General features: G+C 47.5%; 1 protein-coding gene across 1 annotated transcript in view; it reads right to left on the reverse strand.

Annotated features, from left to right (window-relative positions):
* The window catches only part of PTH1R (parathyroid hormone 1 receptor), a 127,561-nt gene that overhangs the window by 15,689 nt on the left and 98,314 nt on the right, over positions 1-13,558 (reverse strand). Inside the window, exons 5-7 of the mRNA XM_086614751.1 lie at positions 9,977-10,071; positions 6,306-6,492; positions 2,997-3,150 (exon numbers count right to left, since the gene is read on the reverse strand). Coding sequence (XP_086470877.1) covers positions 2,997-3,150; positions 6,306-6,492; positions 9,977-10,071 — 436 coding nt within the window. The remainder of the gene's footprint in view (positions 1-2,996; positions 3,151-6,305; positions 6,493-9,976; positions 10,072-13,558) is intronic.

Consider the following 13,558-nt stretch of genomic DNA (forward strand, 5'->3'; position numbering starts at 1 on the left):
AAGAAGAAAGCTTATGAATAAAGACCTTATGTAGGTCTGGAGCAATCCAGTCTCAGTTCCCTGCCATTTGAAAACCTCTCTGAGGAACAATGAGGGTGTTTTTTAAGTCCCTCTGTGTCACAGTTTCCTAATATTAAATAGGGCCAATAATGCCCTCTTGTGCCTCTTGTCCCGTTAGGTACAAACCCTTTCAGGCAAGGGGGATTTCTGCTTAGATAAACATTCAGTGCTCACCATCATTAACTACTTAGGGATATGGTTTAATGGAGATTAGGGACAGTTGGACTGGATGATCTCTAAGGTCTTTTCCAACCTAGAAAATCTATGAAATCTATGAAATCTACGAAATCATGGGCTTCTGAGCACCTCTAACAGTAACACATCGATCTATTGGTCTTCTTCAAGTCTCCCTACGATCCTCATTTGCACCGTAGCCGAAAGCCAGTGCAGTTCCAGCCAGGGTGAGGGGAATTAACACGGTGTGAAGGAAAAATGTCAGTGGAACCAGCTTGGGTTTTCTAGCTATTGGTCATGCTTCTTAGACTTCCTTCATAAAACAGCTGCAGGGAACTTGAAATCTGCTGGGGAATTTATTGTTGCCCATAATGCCATTATTTATTTATTTTGGTTGGGTGCTGGCGAGCAACAAGTTCCTTTCTGTCATCAGTGTCTCCCTTGCACGAAGGCCACTGTGGACTTTCATGGAGCTGGGCTCCCTTGTGCCAGTGAGGATGTGGACTGAAATCCAGAAATCTTTGGGTCTGACATCAAAGAGTAACTGGTTTCCTCAGCAGTCTGGAAAGAAGATGTTGAAGGGTGATTTTAGCTCCCTGCCCCCAACTTGGAAATTTTCAGGCAGGATAAATGCACTGCTGTTTATTGTTGCACAAGCAGGGGGAAAAAAAAAATAAAATAAATTAAAAAATCTAAGCTTTCGGGGCAAACTTGTCTTTTCTGTACCTATGTGGAACGTCATAATTATTTATCGCTGATTCCCTGTCATTCATTGCTGTGGTGTGGGCAGGATCCAGTGCCCGCTGCAGGGAACTAGAGTTTTTCCACTGGCTCCAGTGGGTCTTGGATTGGGTTGCCCTTTCCAGTGCCCAAAAGCTATCAAAGCAATGGGTCTGTGCGGGTGTGTACATTATCATGCTAATCAAAACAAAGCAAAAAAACAAATGCAACTGGAGGGATCCTGTGTTCTCATTCCAGGGGAATTTAAATCGAGCGGCCTCAAACTTTTGGAAGCACGCGGATGATTGGTGTTGTGACAGGTGGGACTTCAGCTTTGTGGTTGCTCTGATAAAATGATTATACTCTGGCAGTGGTTGGAAGAATTAATGAGAGGAGCCCATGCCTGTTAGACTGTTTTCCTTTGGCTGCGTTACGAGCAGCATCAAGTTGGTTTTTCCTGTTAAACATATGGCATTATTTTTCCAACTGCGTCCTTCTCTTCCAGCGTTTGCCCTGGGGAATTGCTTCTTTAAATCTTCTCCGTACAGTTTAGCGCCGTTTTCCGAGAAAATTTTACGTAGCTTGAAGGTTTGGAAGAGGGTGAGATTGGGTTTTTTGGTTTGGTTTGGGTTTTGTTCGTTTGTTTTCAAAAAGAGATGACATCTAACGTCATCTTTGTCTCACAGAGGCTGAGGTAAGACATACCCTGTCCCCAAAATACCTCTCTTTTTATTTATTTTCCCCAAAACCTACCAGCTGGCTGGGGCTAGACTTTGCCTGAGAGATGGATGCCTACTTTGGGACTCGTATTTACACCTCTCATCTATATCATACGGCAGCACTAGGGTCACTATTCTGACCTGGGCACCAGCTGAACATGAGGTTAGCAAGGAGCTGGTGGATGCCTTGTCCCCAGTGATCACAGCAGGGAAGGAAAGAGACTGGAGACAGTCCTGTGGGCTGGACTGCTCCCAACTAGTGAATCCCTTGTTTGCTCTCCCAAAGCAAAAGAACTGCAAGCCTTCATTAACTCGGATCTGCACTATCTGGCTTGCTCAGAGCTCCACTGTTGGAGACAGTGGTTCTCTCCCAGAAAAAATCACGTGCTTGAATGGGGACGGCGTGGTGCAGATATTAATCTTGTCTGAAAATGCAGTCAGGATGTGGGCAGGTACGTTTTGGACCTGGAAACAGGGAAGCAGTCCTAGGTCATACAGTTTGGAGCTACCTGCACCCCATTACTCTTAGTTATGTCCTCCAGCATCATCTAATATGTTTCCTGTTCTACCTCACAGCCCACGCTCTTCAGACAACTGTGAGCAGCTGTTTTATTGTCCTCAGCCTACCAGCAGCTCATAACTCCTTGCAAGCCAAAGCTAATGCCAGAAGTGAACAGAAAGCTCATTCTCATCTGAAATGTGTGTGCCCGCAACCCCTTCCACTAATGAGCACCCTCCCTGCACCCACATTCTTCTTACTCCGGGAAAAGATGCCCAAGTTAAAAGAAAAGGGAAAAAAAAGAAGGCTTCCCCACAAATTGCAGGTTTCTGCTGGTGCTCCAACACTCATGAAACCTCAGCAGCTTTTTAAAGCAACTGAGATCTGAGGTAGGAAAGCAGAGCTTAGGTCTGCCGTTGGGAGCAGATGCTCACAGCCTCGTGCAACTTTCTGCTCCTCCAGCCCCATGCCTGTTTCTCAGCAGGAGGCCCTTGGCAGAGCTGGGGATCGCTCAGAGGATGCACTAAAATCAACTGTCACATGCACACATCTGCTGCCCTGGAAGGATGGCAAGATGTTCTATCTCTCCAAGCCTGGGCTGATCCTTCCAGAGATCCTGGAAGTGCCATGGTGTGAACACCACAATTTAGAAATGATAAAGCCTTTGCAAGAGAGCTAACCTGTCCTTGCAAGAGTTGTCGTGCCTCTGATGCTCACCCTGCCTCTGTCTCTCCTCCTATATTTATGGCTATGCACGATCTGCTTCAAAGACTACCTCCAACAGGCTTCTTCCAGGTCACCTGTAAGGAGCAGCCATGACTTACCCCAGCCAAATAATGTGAATCCCCAAAGATATTTCTTCTCTGAGAAAAATGCCATGAAGATGAGGCTGTGGAGATAGAGCCCTTCCACCAGAATCCAGTAGTAATTGGTTGCCAGGAAGTAGAGGAAGAAGGTAACCGCTACTTTACAGCCCACCTGCAATGACCACAGAAAGACGGGGTTATGTGAGGAACATGGTGTGAAATCCTTGTTCTAAATAAAGCCATGATTTGCCAAGATCGGCTGGAAAACAAGATGGAGAAATTAAAAAAAAAAAAAAAAAGAACAATCAGAAAATTCCATTGCAGGGCTTTTACAAGGGGGAAAAGTCAGTGCAAGAACAGAAGAGATGAACAATTGAGAAGAAAGCTTCCCCTCAGCCTGACAGTGTGTCTCCAATAGCAGGTGAGTTTGGAGGTGTAGGAGGACAGGGCATGAGTGGAGAGATGCTGACCTGATCCTACTCTTCCTCAACCCCACTGATGAGGGACTCACATGCTTTCTAGGACAGCTGTGTTTCATCTTTTCCCTGTGATTCTTGTCCAGGTTAGAGGACAAGACAAAGGGCTGTGGCCAACTCACCTTGGTCTGGGTGACCTGGTGCATCACATCGCTTGGAAGTACGACCGCCTCCTCAACTCTTGGAGAGATACTGGTGCCATGCAGAGGGTGTCACCCCATCCTGTCATGAATGTCCAAGACAGGGTCCTCCAGGGCTGCCTGTCTTATCTTACTGAGTGTGAAGACACCCTAGATGGCTGCTGTAGGCTTTGGCAACTGGTCCTCCAAGAGTAAACTGAAGCTGGATGATTTCACCCACAACATCCAGACATTTTCTGAATGGACCTGAGCTGCAAGGTGGGACACCTGGTAGAGACTTCCAGGACACACTGATCTTAAACAGGTGCATTAGCTGACTTCTGACTCTGCACTGAGGTGGGTTTTTTTGTGGTTTTGAGAGGAAAATTCTGACTGGATTCTGGGCAGAGTGGGGCAAAACCACCCTTCCAATATTTCTCACCCCCAGTAGAGAAAGGCAGCAAATTAATGATGCTGCAGGGAGTTAATTGGTACAAAGGGACACACAAAGCCACCTCTTGTCGATGTGGAACTGTTAGGACTCTGGATAGTCCAATTTCACAGGCAACTTGTGGCTACCAAACTCATCCCACAGCTGCAGCACATCTCCATGCTGCCCCTTACTTTGAGAGGCATCTAAGTGACTTGCAGAAGATGTCAATAATAAGTATAGTGTAAATAAAAAGAGATTTTTTTTAATTCTGGCTCAGCTCTTATGCTAATCCTTTGCCAATCAAAATGAATATGCAGATATTCTATACATACACGTGTATGTACATAAAATATGGACACATTTACACCCATTTTCTTTTACAGATGAAGCGAATTGAAATAAAAGGAAGATCAATTAAAAAGTCCCTGTCCAGGTTTAATACTAATTTTTATACTTACAAAAAATCACCGTCTACCCACACACAGGGAGCATCAGGCAATAATCACAAAGCTCCCACTTCATTTGGAAACAAAAGAAATAAATTAATTGTCGTCTTCATCACTTGTTTGCCTTTCAATTTGACAGAATGGGAAATGCCATTAAATTGCTAATATTTAAAGAATGCATTATATTATCCCAATTATTCCCTATAATGAGTCCAGCCCAAGGAGAAACAGAAAACAATGTAGTAAAACATTTTCTTTTCTTTCCAAAAAGAGAGCGTTTTCAAGTGTGCTGGGCACTCCAGAGACTCACCAAATTAATGAAATGGATCTCTGAAATGGGAAGGAAACACACCAACAAATTTCCATTTGGAGGAACCTGGATGCACAGTGGGACATTTCATATGTGCTGATCTTATGCAGGGATGTTGGTGGCCAGGTCCATGGTAGCAGCACAAGCTGTGAAAGACTTGAGAAGCTGCGCAAAAAGTTTGTTGGCATGTTGCAAGAGCCACTCCGTTAGGATATTTGAGCTAGCTCTTTTTTGGTGTGTGTGCATTGAAGGTAATCCTTCATCTTAGATACTAAAATCTACCATCTCCTCCGTCTCTGCAACATCCAACAATTTGTGGATGATGAGCTGTCATACCTAGGATCCACTATGGGAAATCTGTGATGAGATCAATGACAAGGAAAGCAGACAGCTTCAGTGAGTGAGGACAACTTTGAAACCTGAGGATGGGCTTCATCCCCTCCTCCAAGCACATGGACAATGCAGATGTCTCCATCTGAGCTTTCTATACAGTGAAAAGAAACACATACTTCTGGAGTCATTTTCACCTGACTTCACTTTGATTTTCATTTTAGAATGTGATGCATCATACCCTTGACTTGACTATCGAATTTGACTGTAGATGGATCGTAGGTGGAACCTGAGATGACTAGATTGAATGGAGGTGTCTCCCTTGTAGACATCTGCTTTTTACAGATGAACCCTATCCTTTCTTATGACAGCACATTAACCCTCCATTGTCCCTTCTAAAATGTCTTTTTTTCAGAGATGGGAGTGATAAATCACAGCAGGACCAACCAGCTATGGTTTGCTGCAAAATTACGGTGAGGTGAGATGTCTACTGCTGACCTTCTTCCTCATAAACCACCTCTGCCCTGGCTCTGGAGTCAAGGCTGAGAGACTCCCAAGACATGTTGAACCACGGCTTTGCTACATCTGGGCTGTCGGTCTGATGGCGCAGATGTTACAGGACAACAATGCCTCCATGGGTCATGCAGAGAGGAGCTCCAAGTGGAAAATGAGCCAACTGAACAATGCGGTGGGAGAAGTACACGCTGCGAAACGCAAGCACTGATGTGCCTTGTGCTGGGACAGCCAGGGGAGTTTCCAGAGCCATACACTTTAGAAGACAACAGGGGAATGTTGAAAATAGTAGTTGTAGATGGGAACCAAAACCTCAAACTTGACTTTACCTTTGACTGCCACGGGCAACAGCTCTTCCTTAGCTCTGGGGCTGGGCAGTCCCTCTGGGCCAGTGGATTGAGAGGGAGTAGGAAGGGATTGTAGAATCAGAGAATCCTAAAATGGTTTGAGTTGGAGGGGACCTTAAAGTTCAACCTCGCTGCTATGGGTAGGGACACCTACTGCTCCATCAAGTTGCTCAAAGCCTCATCTAACCTGGCCTTGAACACTTCTAGGGATGGGGAGAGGCTGTGGAAGATGAAGAAAGGGGAGAAGGTGGTGCTCCTCAGTAGGGTGGAAAATACCCCCGACGAGATGAGGTGTTGAACAGAGAGGACAGAGGCATGAAGCCTGGAGAACTGGCTGCTCCGGCGATACTCACAAACTGCGATTTATCTGCTGGAGGTGCTTCAGTAATGGATTTCAAGTCTTCCTCTGAGATCCGTTCCATCTCCTCCAAAGCTGACCCGGAGTACAAGACTGCGTCCTTCACGAAGATACTCATGGCTCTCAGCATGAAGGAGACAAACAGGTGCATGTGGATGTAGTTCCTAGTGCAGTGCAAACGTCTGGAGGAGGAGACAGAGAAGGGTTGGAGTAGTTTAGCTCATCTGTTGGACAGACTCAGGGTCAACTCTACTTCTGAAGAGCCCCAGCTCCTCTCATCAGCCCTGCGCCACCACAGGGAAGCAGTGCTAGTGCCACCGCTGCCCTGCGCTCATGGTTCAAAACTTAAACTTGGATTTTAACTGAAAGAGGGCAGATTTAGGTTCGATATAAGAAAGAAATTTTTCACTCTGAGAGTGGTGAGGCAGTGGAACAGGTTGCCCAGAGAAGCTGTGGATGCCCCATCCCTGGAAGTGTTCCAGGCCAGGTTGGATGAGGCTTTGGGCAACCTGGTGTAGTGGAGGGTGTCCCTGCCCATGGCAGGGGGGTTTGAACTGGATGATCTTTAAGGTCCCTTCCAACCCAAACCATTCTGGGATTCTATGATTCTATGATTCACCTCTGGGGTTGGTAAATTAATTAATACCTACTCCAGGGGTTTGGCCAGAGCACTTTGCATTAGGACAAGGCTGTGCCTATACTCATTTAAGCTCCTTTATTTCTGACTGGGAAATCTTGGAAAGAAACAGGGATGCGTTTTGCCTGTGTCGGGCACGGGGAGCAAGCATGCACGCGGCGGGCATCTACATCTGGAGGACGGCATGTGCAGTGCTTATGCTCCACGTCCACGCTCAATGTGTGCCAATCCAGAGTACATTTTGCATGTGTGCAGCACACACACAACCAGTTTGCACGAGCAGGAAACCGTGTCATGCACGAGCGTCCGGAGGCAGCGAGAGGTGCAGCCAGTACGAAGCACAGGCGCAGCGTCTGCACATCTGGTGGGCACCAGGATGAGCACGGTGGGTGTGCAAGCCAATGTGCGAGGCGTGTGCCACGAGGTGTGTGCAGGGTGCCAGCAGCAGCCGGGCAGCGTCTGCGGGGCACGCGCATCCTCGCCTGCGGCGCGTGCCAACGAGCGTGCACCAGGCGTGCCGTCGTTTTCCAAGATGTAGAGGCGGAAGGCGGGATACGTGCGCGGTGCTCGCTGGTACTAAAGGGTGTACCCTGTGTGTGTCCCTTTCATGGTTAAAACCATCCCTCCAACAAACCGACCCCTCTCAGAGTCAAACTTAGAATCATAGAATAGAATCCCAGACTGGTTTGGGTTGGAAGGGACCTCAAAGATCATCCAGTTCCAACCCCCCTGCCATGGGCAGGGACACCCTCCACTACACCAGGTTGCCCAAAGCCTCATCCAACCTGGCCTTGAATATCTCCAGGGATGGGGCATCCACAACTTCACATTTATCTGCACTTCATGCAGAAGAATCATAGAATCATAGAATGGTTAGGGCTGGAAGGGACCTTCAAAGGTCATCTAGTCCAACCCCCCTGCAAGGAACAGGGATATCTCCAACTAGATCAGGTTGCTCAGGGTCTCGTCCAACCTGGCCTTGAACGTCTCCAGGGATGGAGCATCCACCACCTCTCTGGGCAACCTGTTCCAGTGTTCTACAAGAAATGGACTATGAAGGCTACAGGACTTGTGGCCACTAAAAGGCTTGCAGAGGTTCTTGTAAACTGCTAATCTTTGTGCCCACTGCAAATTTAGTGGCAACTACAGTAGTAACTATAGCGTGCTGGGCTTGTTCTCTCTGTTTGCCATCAGAGATGCTCTCCTTTCCTTGGTCATATCGAGCAGTTTCAGGGCTCCACCCCAGCAACGGCAGCACTAACCCCACAAATGTTGATTGTAAAGCGCTTTAAGATCCTTTTTGGGGGAAAAGCTGGATGGTAAGATGTGAATGGGTTAGACCAGTATCTACGAGGTGTGTTTTAGAATCAGCTATCGCACCTTTAGGGAGAAGAAGGAACTAACTGACCTGTTGGGATACCCTTCTGTCCTCCGTAGCTGTGCTGTCTGGCTAGCCATGCATGAATCTGTTAATGGGTTTATACTCTCTTAAATCCCCAGATCCAATAATGGAAATAAAAAATAACAGCCATGGGGTTTTTTTTTCCTCCTTTGGGGGAGATTGTCATGGTAATAACAGTTGTTTTCTGTGCTACTATAACACAAATGACACCAAGGGGAACTGCTGAGGTACAAATGAAGATAGGCTTTGCTCCCTGGATTTGAAATGCAGTCAGTGAATCTCTGGATTATGTGTCATCTGGAATAAAATCTGGCTTGGTCCCTGCTGCCACTTTGATCCTTGGACAAAGATCCTCTAGCGCAGTTGACCATGTAGTCTGGGCTGTCAGTGACTACATGAAGAAAGAGAGAGTGTGTCTCCTGAAACTAGGAGTACTCTTGCATACATGGGCATTACATATTTTGACAACCTTGCCAGTGTCCAGTGGGAAATGAAATGGAAGGGAAAGGGTTGAGAGGACAGGTGGGTGGTGGTAGGGAAAGGTTTTGGGACTACATCATGCGAAGTGCCTCCGGGAAGGGTCTGCAGTCCCTGTTGGCTTATGTGTGTCACAGATTCGGCTGCTGGGATGCTCTGCTGGCAAAGCAAATCCCCCTCAACCTCCTTTTGCTCATGGCAGAGAGGTCTGAGCACTTTTAGAGCCAAAAGCCATACATTTTATTCCCAATGGTACGTGTCTGGGGCTTAGCTTGAGCTTGCACGGTGGGAGCTGCTGAGTCCATCTGGCTCTTTGCTGCGTGGAGAATTTCCCTCCACAGCCATTGTCTGGGTCCTCTGTTTGCTAGAAGATACTGCCAGGCACTGGAGGGAAGCAAATATGGGGCTCAGGGATCCGGGCCCAGGACCCTGCTCCACCTGCAGCAGGTTCCCAAAGGACAAACTTCTAGCTGTGAACAAGACCTTTTGTCCCTTCCCTCACCTTGGCCTCAACAGCAGCAAGGAGATGCAACAGCCAGGTCTGAAGTCTGGATGCCGTGGGTTCAAAATGGTATTTAGGGGTCTACATCCCTTGGCAGGGGTGGTGGAAACAGAGGGCAGAAAATCAGAGTTAGGAGAGTGAGAGGTTATTTTTGGATGAGTAGGTACAGCAGCAGCATGGGGAGACTGGAGGAGTCAGTCTGGCACTTTTACATGGCTGAGGTCCTCTTCAACTGGTCTGTCCTTCATGAATATTTGGGTTTAGAGTGGAACTTCCTTTATGAAACCTTGGCTATTTAAAAATTAGCCACCTAAATCCAAGCCAGTCATCTGCAGGGCAGATAGGGACAGAAAACCCTAGATAGTCTTCCAAGGGAGACAAACATTTTCCCCGGAGATGCCTCTCTTCCCGTTTGCTACAAAGAGGGTCTGGAAAGCTCCATTGCAGGCAAGGGGAAGAAGTTCAGACATCCCACCCACCATCCCCCGAGAAGTTTGACCTAAGTGACACTAACACAGCCCAAAGCACAGATGCAACCTCCTGTGGCTTGCTGAAGCAGCACGTGCCACCCCAGTTTTATCCTTTAGGAAAGCCTGAGGCTTTTCCAGTCTAGTGACAACTCGCTTAGGTAGAAACAGAGCCGCCTACCTGAAGTATCCCAGGATAAGGACAGCAACTGTGAGGGATCCCAGAGAGATGGAGTATCCAACAGTATAAATCAAATAGAGGCGATCAAAGACCTCCTGCAGTACAAATGATGGAAAAAATAGCGTCACATTAGAACGCGTCCCACTGCATCGTAACACAATCACGCTTGGTGTTGTCTTTTTGACATAAGAGCAGCTTGGAAAGCGGTATTTGTCTTTTCCTAATGGCCAGAGGGAGCTAGGGATTTTGCAAGGGACTAGTGATGGAGTTGGGTTAATCCCATGCCTGGGAGTTTCGCAGCATTTTCATCCCAAAGGAACCCAAAGCGCTTTACAAACTCTCAGCCAAATCCAGAGATCACTTGGCAGCTTTTGCTCGAACTAAATGCCCACCGACCTGGGATTTTTGCTGGAACTGTAAAATTTAGCCGTAAGGCTGTGCCATACCATTGCTCAATGACTGATGTCCAGGCTGGTGGAGTGTCAACCCACCACAGAAAACATGGGGAGGATATACTTTGGCTGCGGGATACGAGAAGAAATCACGTGCATTTATTTTTCTTTTTTAAAATCAAAATCAGCCTATTAGTGTGGTCATCCAATCCAGACACAACTTTAGCTTGCCAAAGTCCCATTGGAAAAGGCCCTGTCAGAGGAGAGCTCATAGTAATTAACCCTTTAGTAGGTTTCAGTTCTCTTGGCCCTCTATATTTTAGGGTTGGGCTTAGAAACCCTGAGCTTTCTGTTAAATATTGAGGCATTTTTCTTCATCCTGTGCTGGGGCACGCAGCTTAACTCAGGAATTACTGAGTATCTGCCTGAAAAGGGTTAAAATGCCTGCCACCATCCTAGCTTGTACCTCCTTTCATCCTCTGAAATTAGAAATAAACCTCGAAGAAACCAACCAATTCAGCATCTTCCTCCTCGCTCCCCCCTCCCCTGCCTCCCGCCTTCCCCTCACCCCACCCGCCGGGTTGCAATAACATTAGTAACGCTGAATGACAGCTCTGATTTGGATTTGAGGCTAGAAACGCTCTCCTGGAATGCCAAACCTCAGCCCTGTTACATCAGAACCCCCAGATATGTGAACGTTCCTCTGCGGTTTCCATTGGCAGGGCGATGCGCTTGCCGGGATGAATCCAGCGCGCGCCTATGTGCGTATTTAGATCGATGTATAGAATCATAGAATCATAGAATGGTTAGGGCTGGAAGGGACCTTTAAAGGTCATCTAGTCAACCCCCCTGCAAGGAACAGGGATATCTCCAACTAGATCAGGTTGCTCAGGGCCTCATCCAACCTGGCCTTGAACGTCTCCAGGGATGGAGCATCCACCACCTCTCTGGGCAACCTGTTCCAGTGTTCTACAACTCTCATGGTAAAAAATTTTTTCCTAATATCCAACCTGAATCTACCTCCCTCGATTTTAAAACCATTACCCCTTGTCCTATCACAACAGGCCCTCCTGAACAGCCTCTCCCCATCTTTCTTGTAGGCCCCCTTGAGGTACTGGAAGAAAGAGTATCTTTATATCTCTTTCCTTTCAAAGCCTGGTCCACTGTTCCCACTGCCAAGCTGGAATCCTCTTTGAACTGGAAAACATTTGCCTCGATGGTGAAAGTTTAAAAAACAAACAAGTGAACAAAACCAACCTACTCCAAGTTTAGGATTCTTGGTAATTTGGCATTTGTTAGGCATTACTATGCCCAGCTGAACAAAAGCATCCCTGAGCCCCATTCAGAAATTTAACTGGAATTATCAGACAATGCCACTGTTGTAGCCTTGGGAAGGCTCTGCTGATTGGCTGGCAGGACGTTTTTGGAGGCTGTGGTTAATTCCTCCGATTAACCACAGGGCCTCTTTTTGAAAAGATGTTGAGTCAGAACTGCCAAGACATACACATGCACGCATGCATGCACGCTGGTGTGTTTGCTTGCAGACATGGGTGCTACAAATCTTATTCGGTGTCGTGATGGGGAGCCTTCAGAGAAGGTGATTTTTTGGATGGGGGGCTCAGGTCCTTGGGGAAAACCTCAGGAGCAAAAGGCTGAGGTTGTCAAAGCTGCACAAGGCAGCCCTTGGGAGGGAAGCTCCTCCTTGCTAGTTCCCAGGGCTGTTTGTCCTCAGGAATGGTGAGACCTGGATTTACCCAGGTGGGAAAAAAAAAATGCTCTAAAGGCAATTCCAGGTTTCACTCATGTCTTAGCACAAGGGAGGTGCCAGCTCGGTGGAAACCTCAATGCTGAATCAGGAAAGATCCTCCAGGTAACAAAATATTGAGTCATCTGCCAGCTGAAACAACCACCTCCATGGTCTGAGAATCCTCTTTTTGGAGCTGAGATGGAAGTAAGTTTAAATAATTCAAAGAAGACCACAAAGGTCATGCATGGCCAAGCCATGGACACAAGCTGGACCTCCATAGTCTCAAGAAAGTGCACTACCTACTAGACCATCCTGCTACAGCAGGAGCTTTACCTGATGTCTCTTATAAATCTACCCTGAAGACAGATTGACCATCACTGGTCATCCACTGACCCGTTGGAAGAGGCAACCCACCCTTGCCACACCATGAGACCCTGGTTTAAAAGGTATGATACTTTAACCAGTGTCATTTAATTTGGCTCCTGCAGAAATCCTTCACTGTTTCAACTGTTGACACACGTGCACTGAAAGAAGGAAAAGCCGAAAAAAAGCTAAAGGAAAACTAAAAGGACAAAACCTTGATATCTATGATTCCAGGGGTTGGGATTATCAGCAAAACATTGCAAAACTCACAATGCAGTACCCGGATTAGGGAACAGCAGTTTCAAAACTGGTGTCCTTGAATGCTGCCCTCTGCCCAGTCCATCCCATGGCCTGCTGGGATGAGATAATGATGGGGAAGGCGTGGGATGGATCTCTTCTCCCTTGTCTTACAGCTTCCCTGTGCCTCTTGCATCTGCCCTCTTCCTAAGGAGTCCCCAGCTTCTCTCTTCCCCTTCCAACAGGACCTGCAGAAGAATGCTCTGGAGTCCTTCCCTTCACACGGTTGAGCCAGTCATGGTTGCTCCTGGAGGGTTCTGGGAAGAATGAGGCCCCCCTGATGTGGCTGAGCTGGTTTGGGGGTTGGTAGAATGACTTCCCATCGAGTCACGCACCACGCAGCCTCTCTAGGTCATGCTCTGTGGTGTTCTCAGGCACAACCTCAGGGCACTTTCTTTCCCCCATCCTCTCTGCCCACACATTGCAAAGCTCCACCAAACCACACGTACCTATCTTGTACAGCAGAGAGCTAGCCCACCTGCTCCTGCCTTCCTGACCTCACTCCACCATAACTTGGGGAGGGACAATAGACTGAATCACAAAACCCATCAGTATTCTTCCAGATGTATTGCGTGCCGAATGTGTAACAAGATCCCCCTTTCTCCCTCTCTCTTGGTTTGGTGGGAGACTTCCTCTCTGCTCCCCTTTGCATCTCAGCTTTCCACCAGCCTGACCTCAGGGTAGAAACTTCACAGTAGCCCAGTGGCTTTGGGAGAACGGGAAACCAAAACGGAGCTGGAGATGGCTTCTGCATGAACTCAGGGAGCTCATAGGAAAAAAAAA

Source organism: Tauraco erythrolophus, chromosome 7 (genome assembly GCF_009769465.1).
Source record: "Tauraco erythrolophus isolate bTauEry1 chromosome 7, bTauEry1.pri, whole genome shotgun sequence".
Classification (NCBI taxonomy): Eukaryota; Metazoa; Chordata; class Aves; order Musophagiformes; family Musophagidae; genus Tauraco; species Tauraco erythrolophus.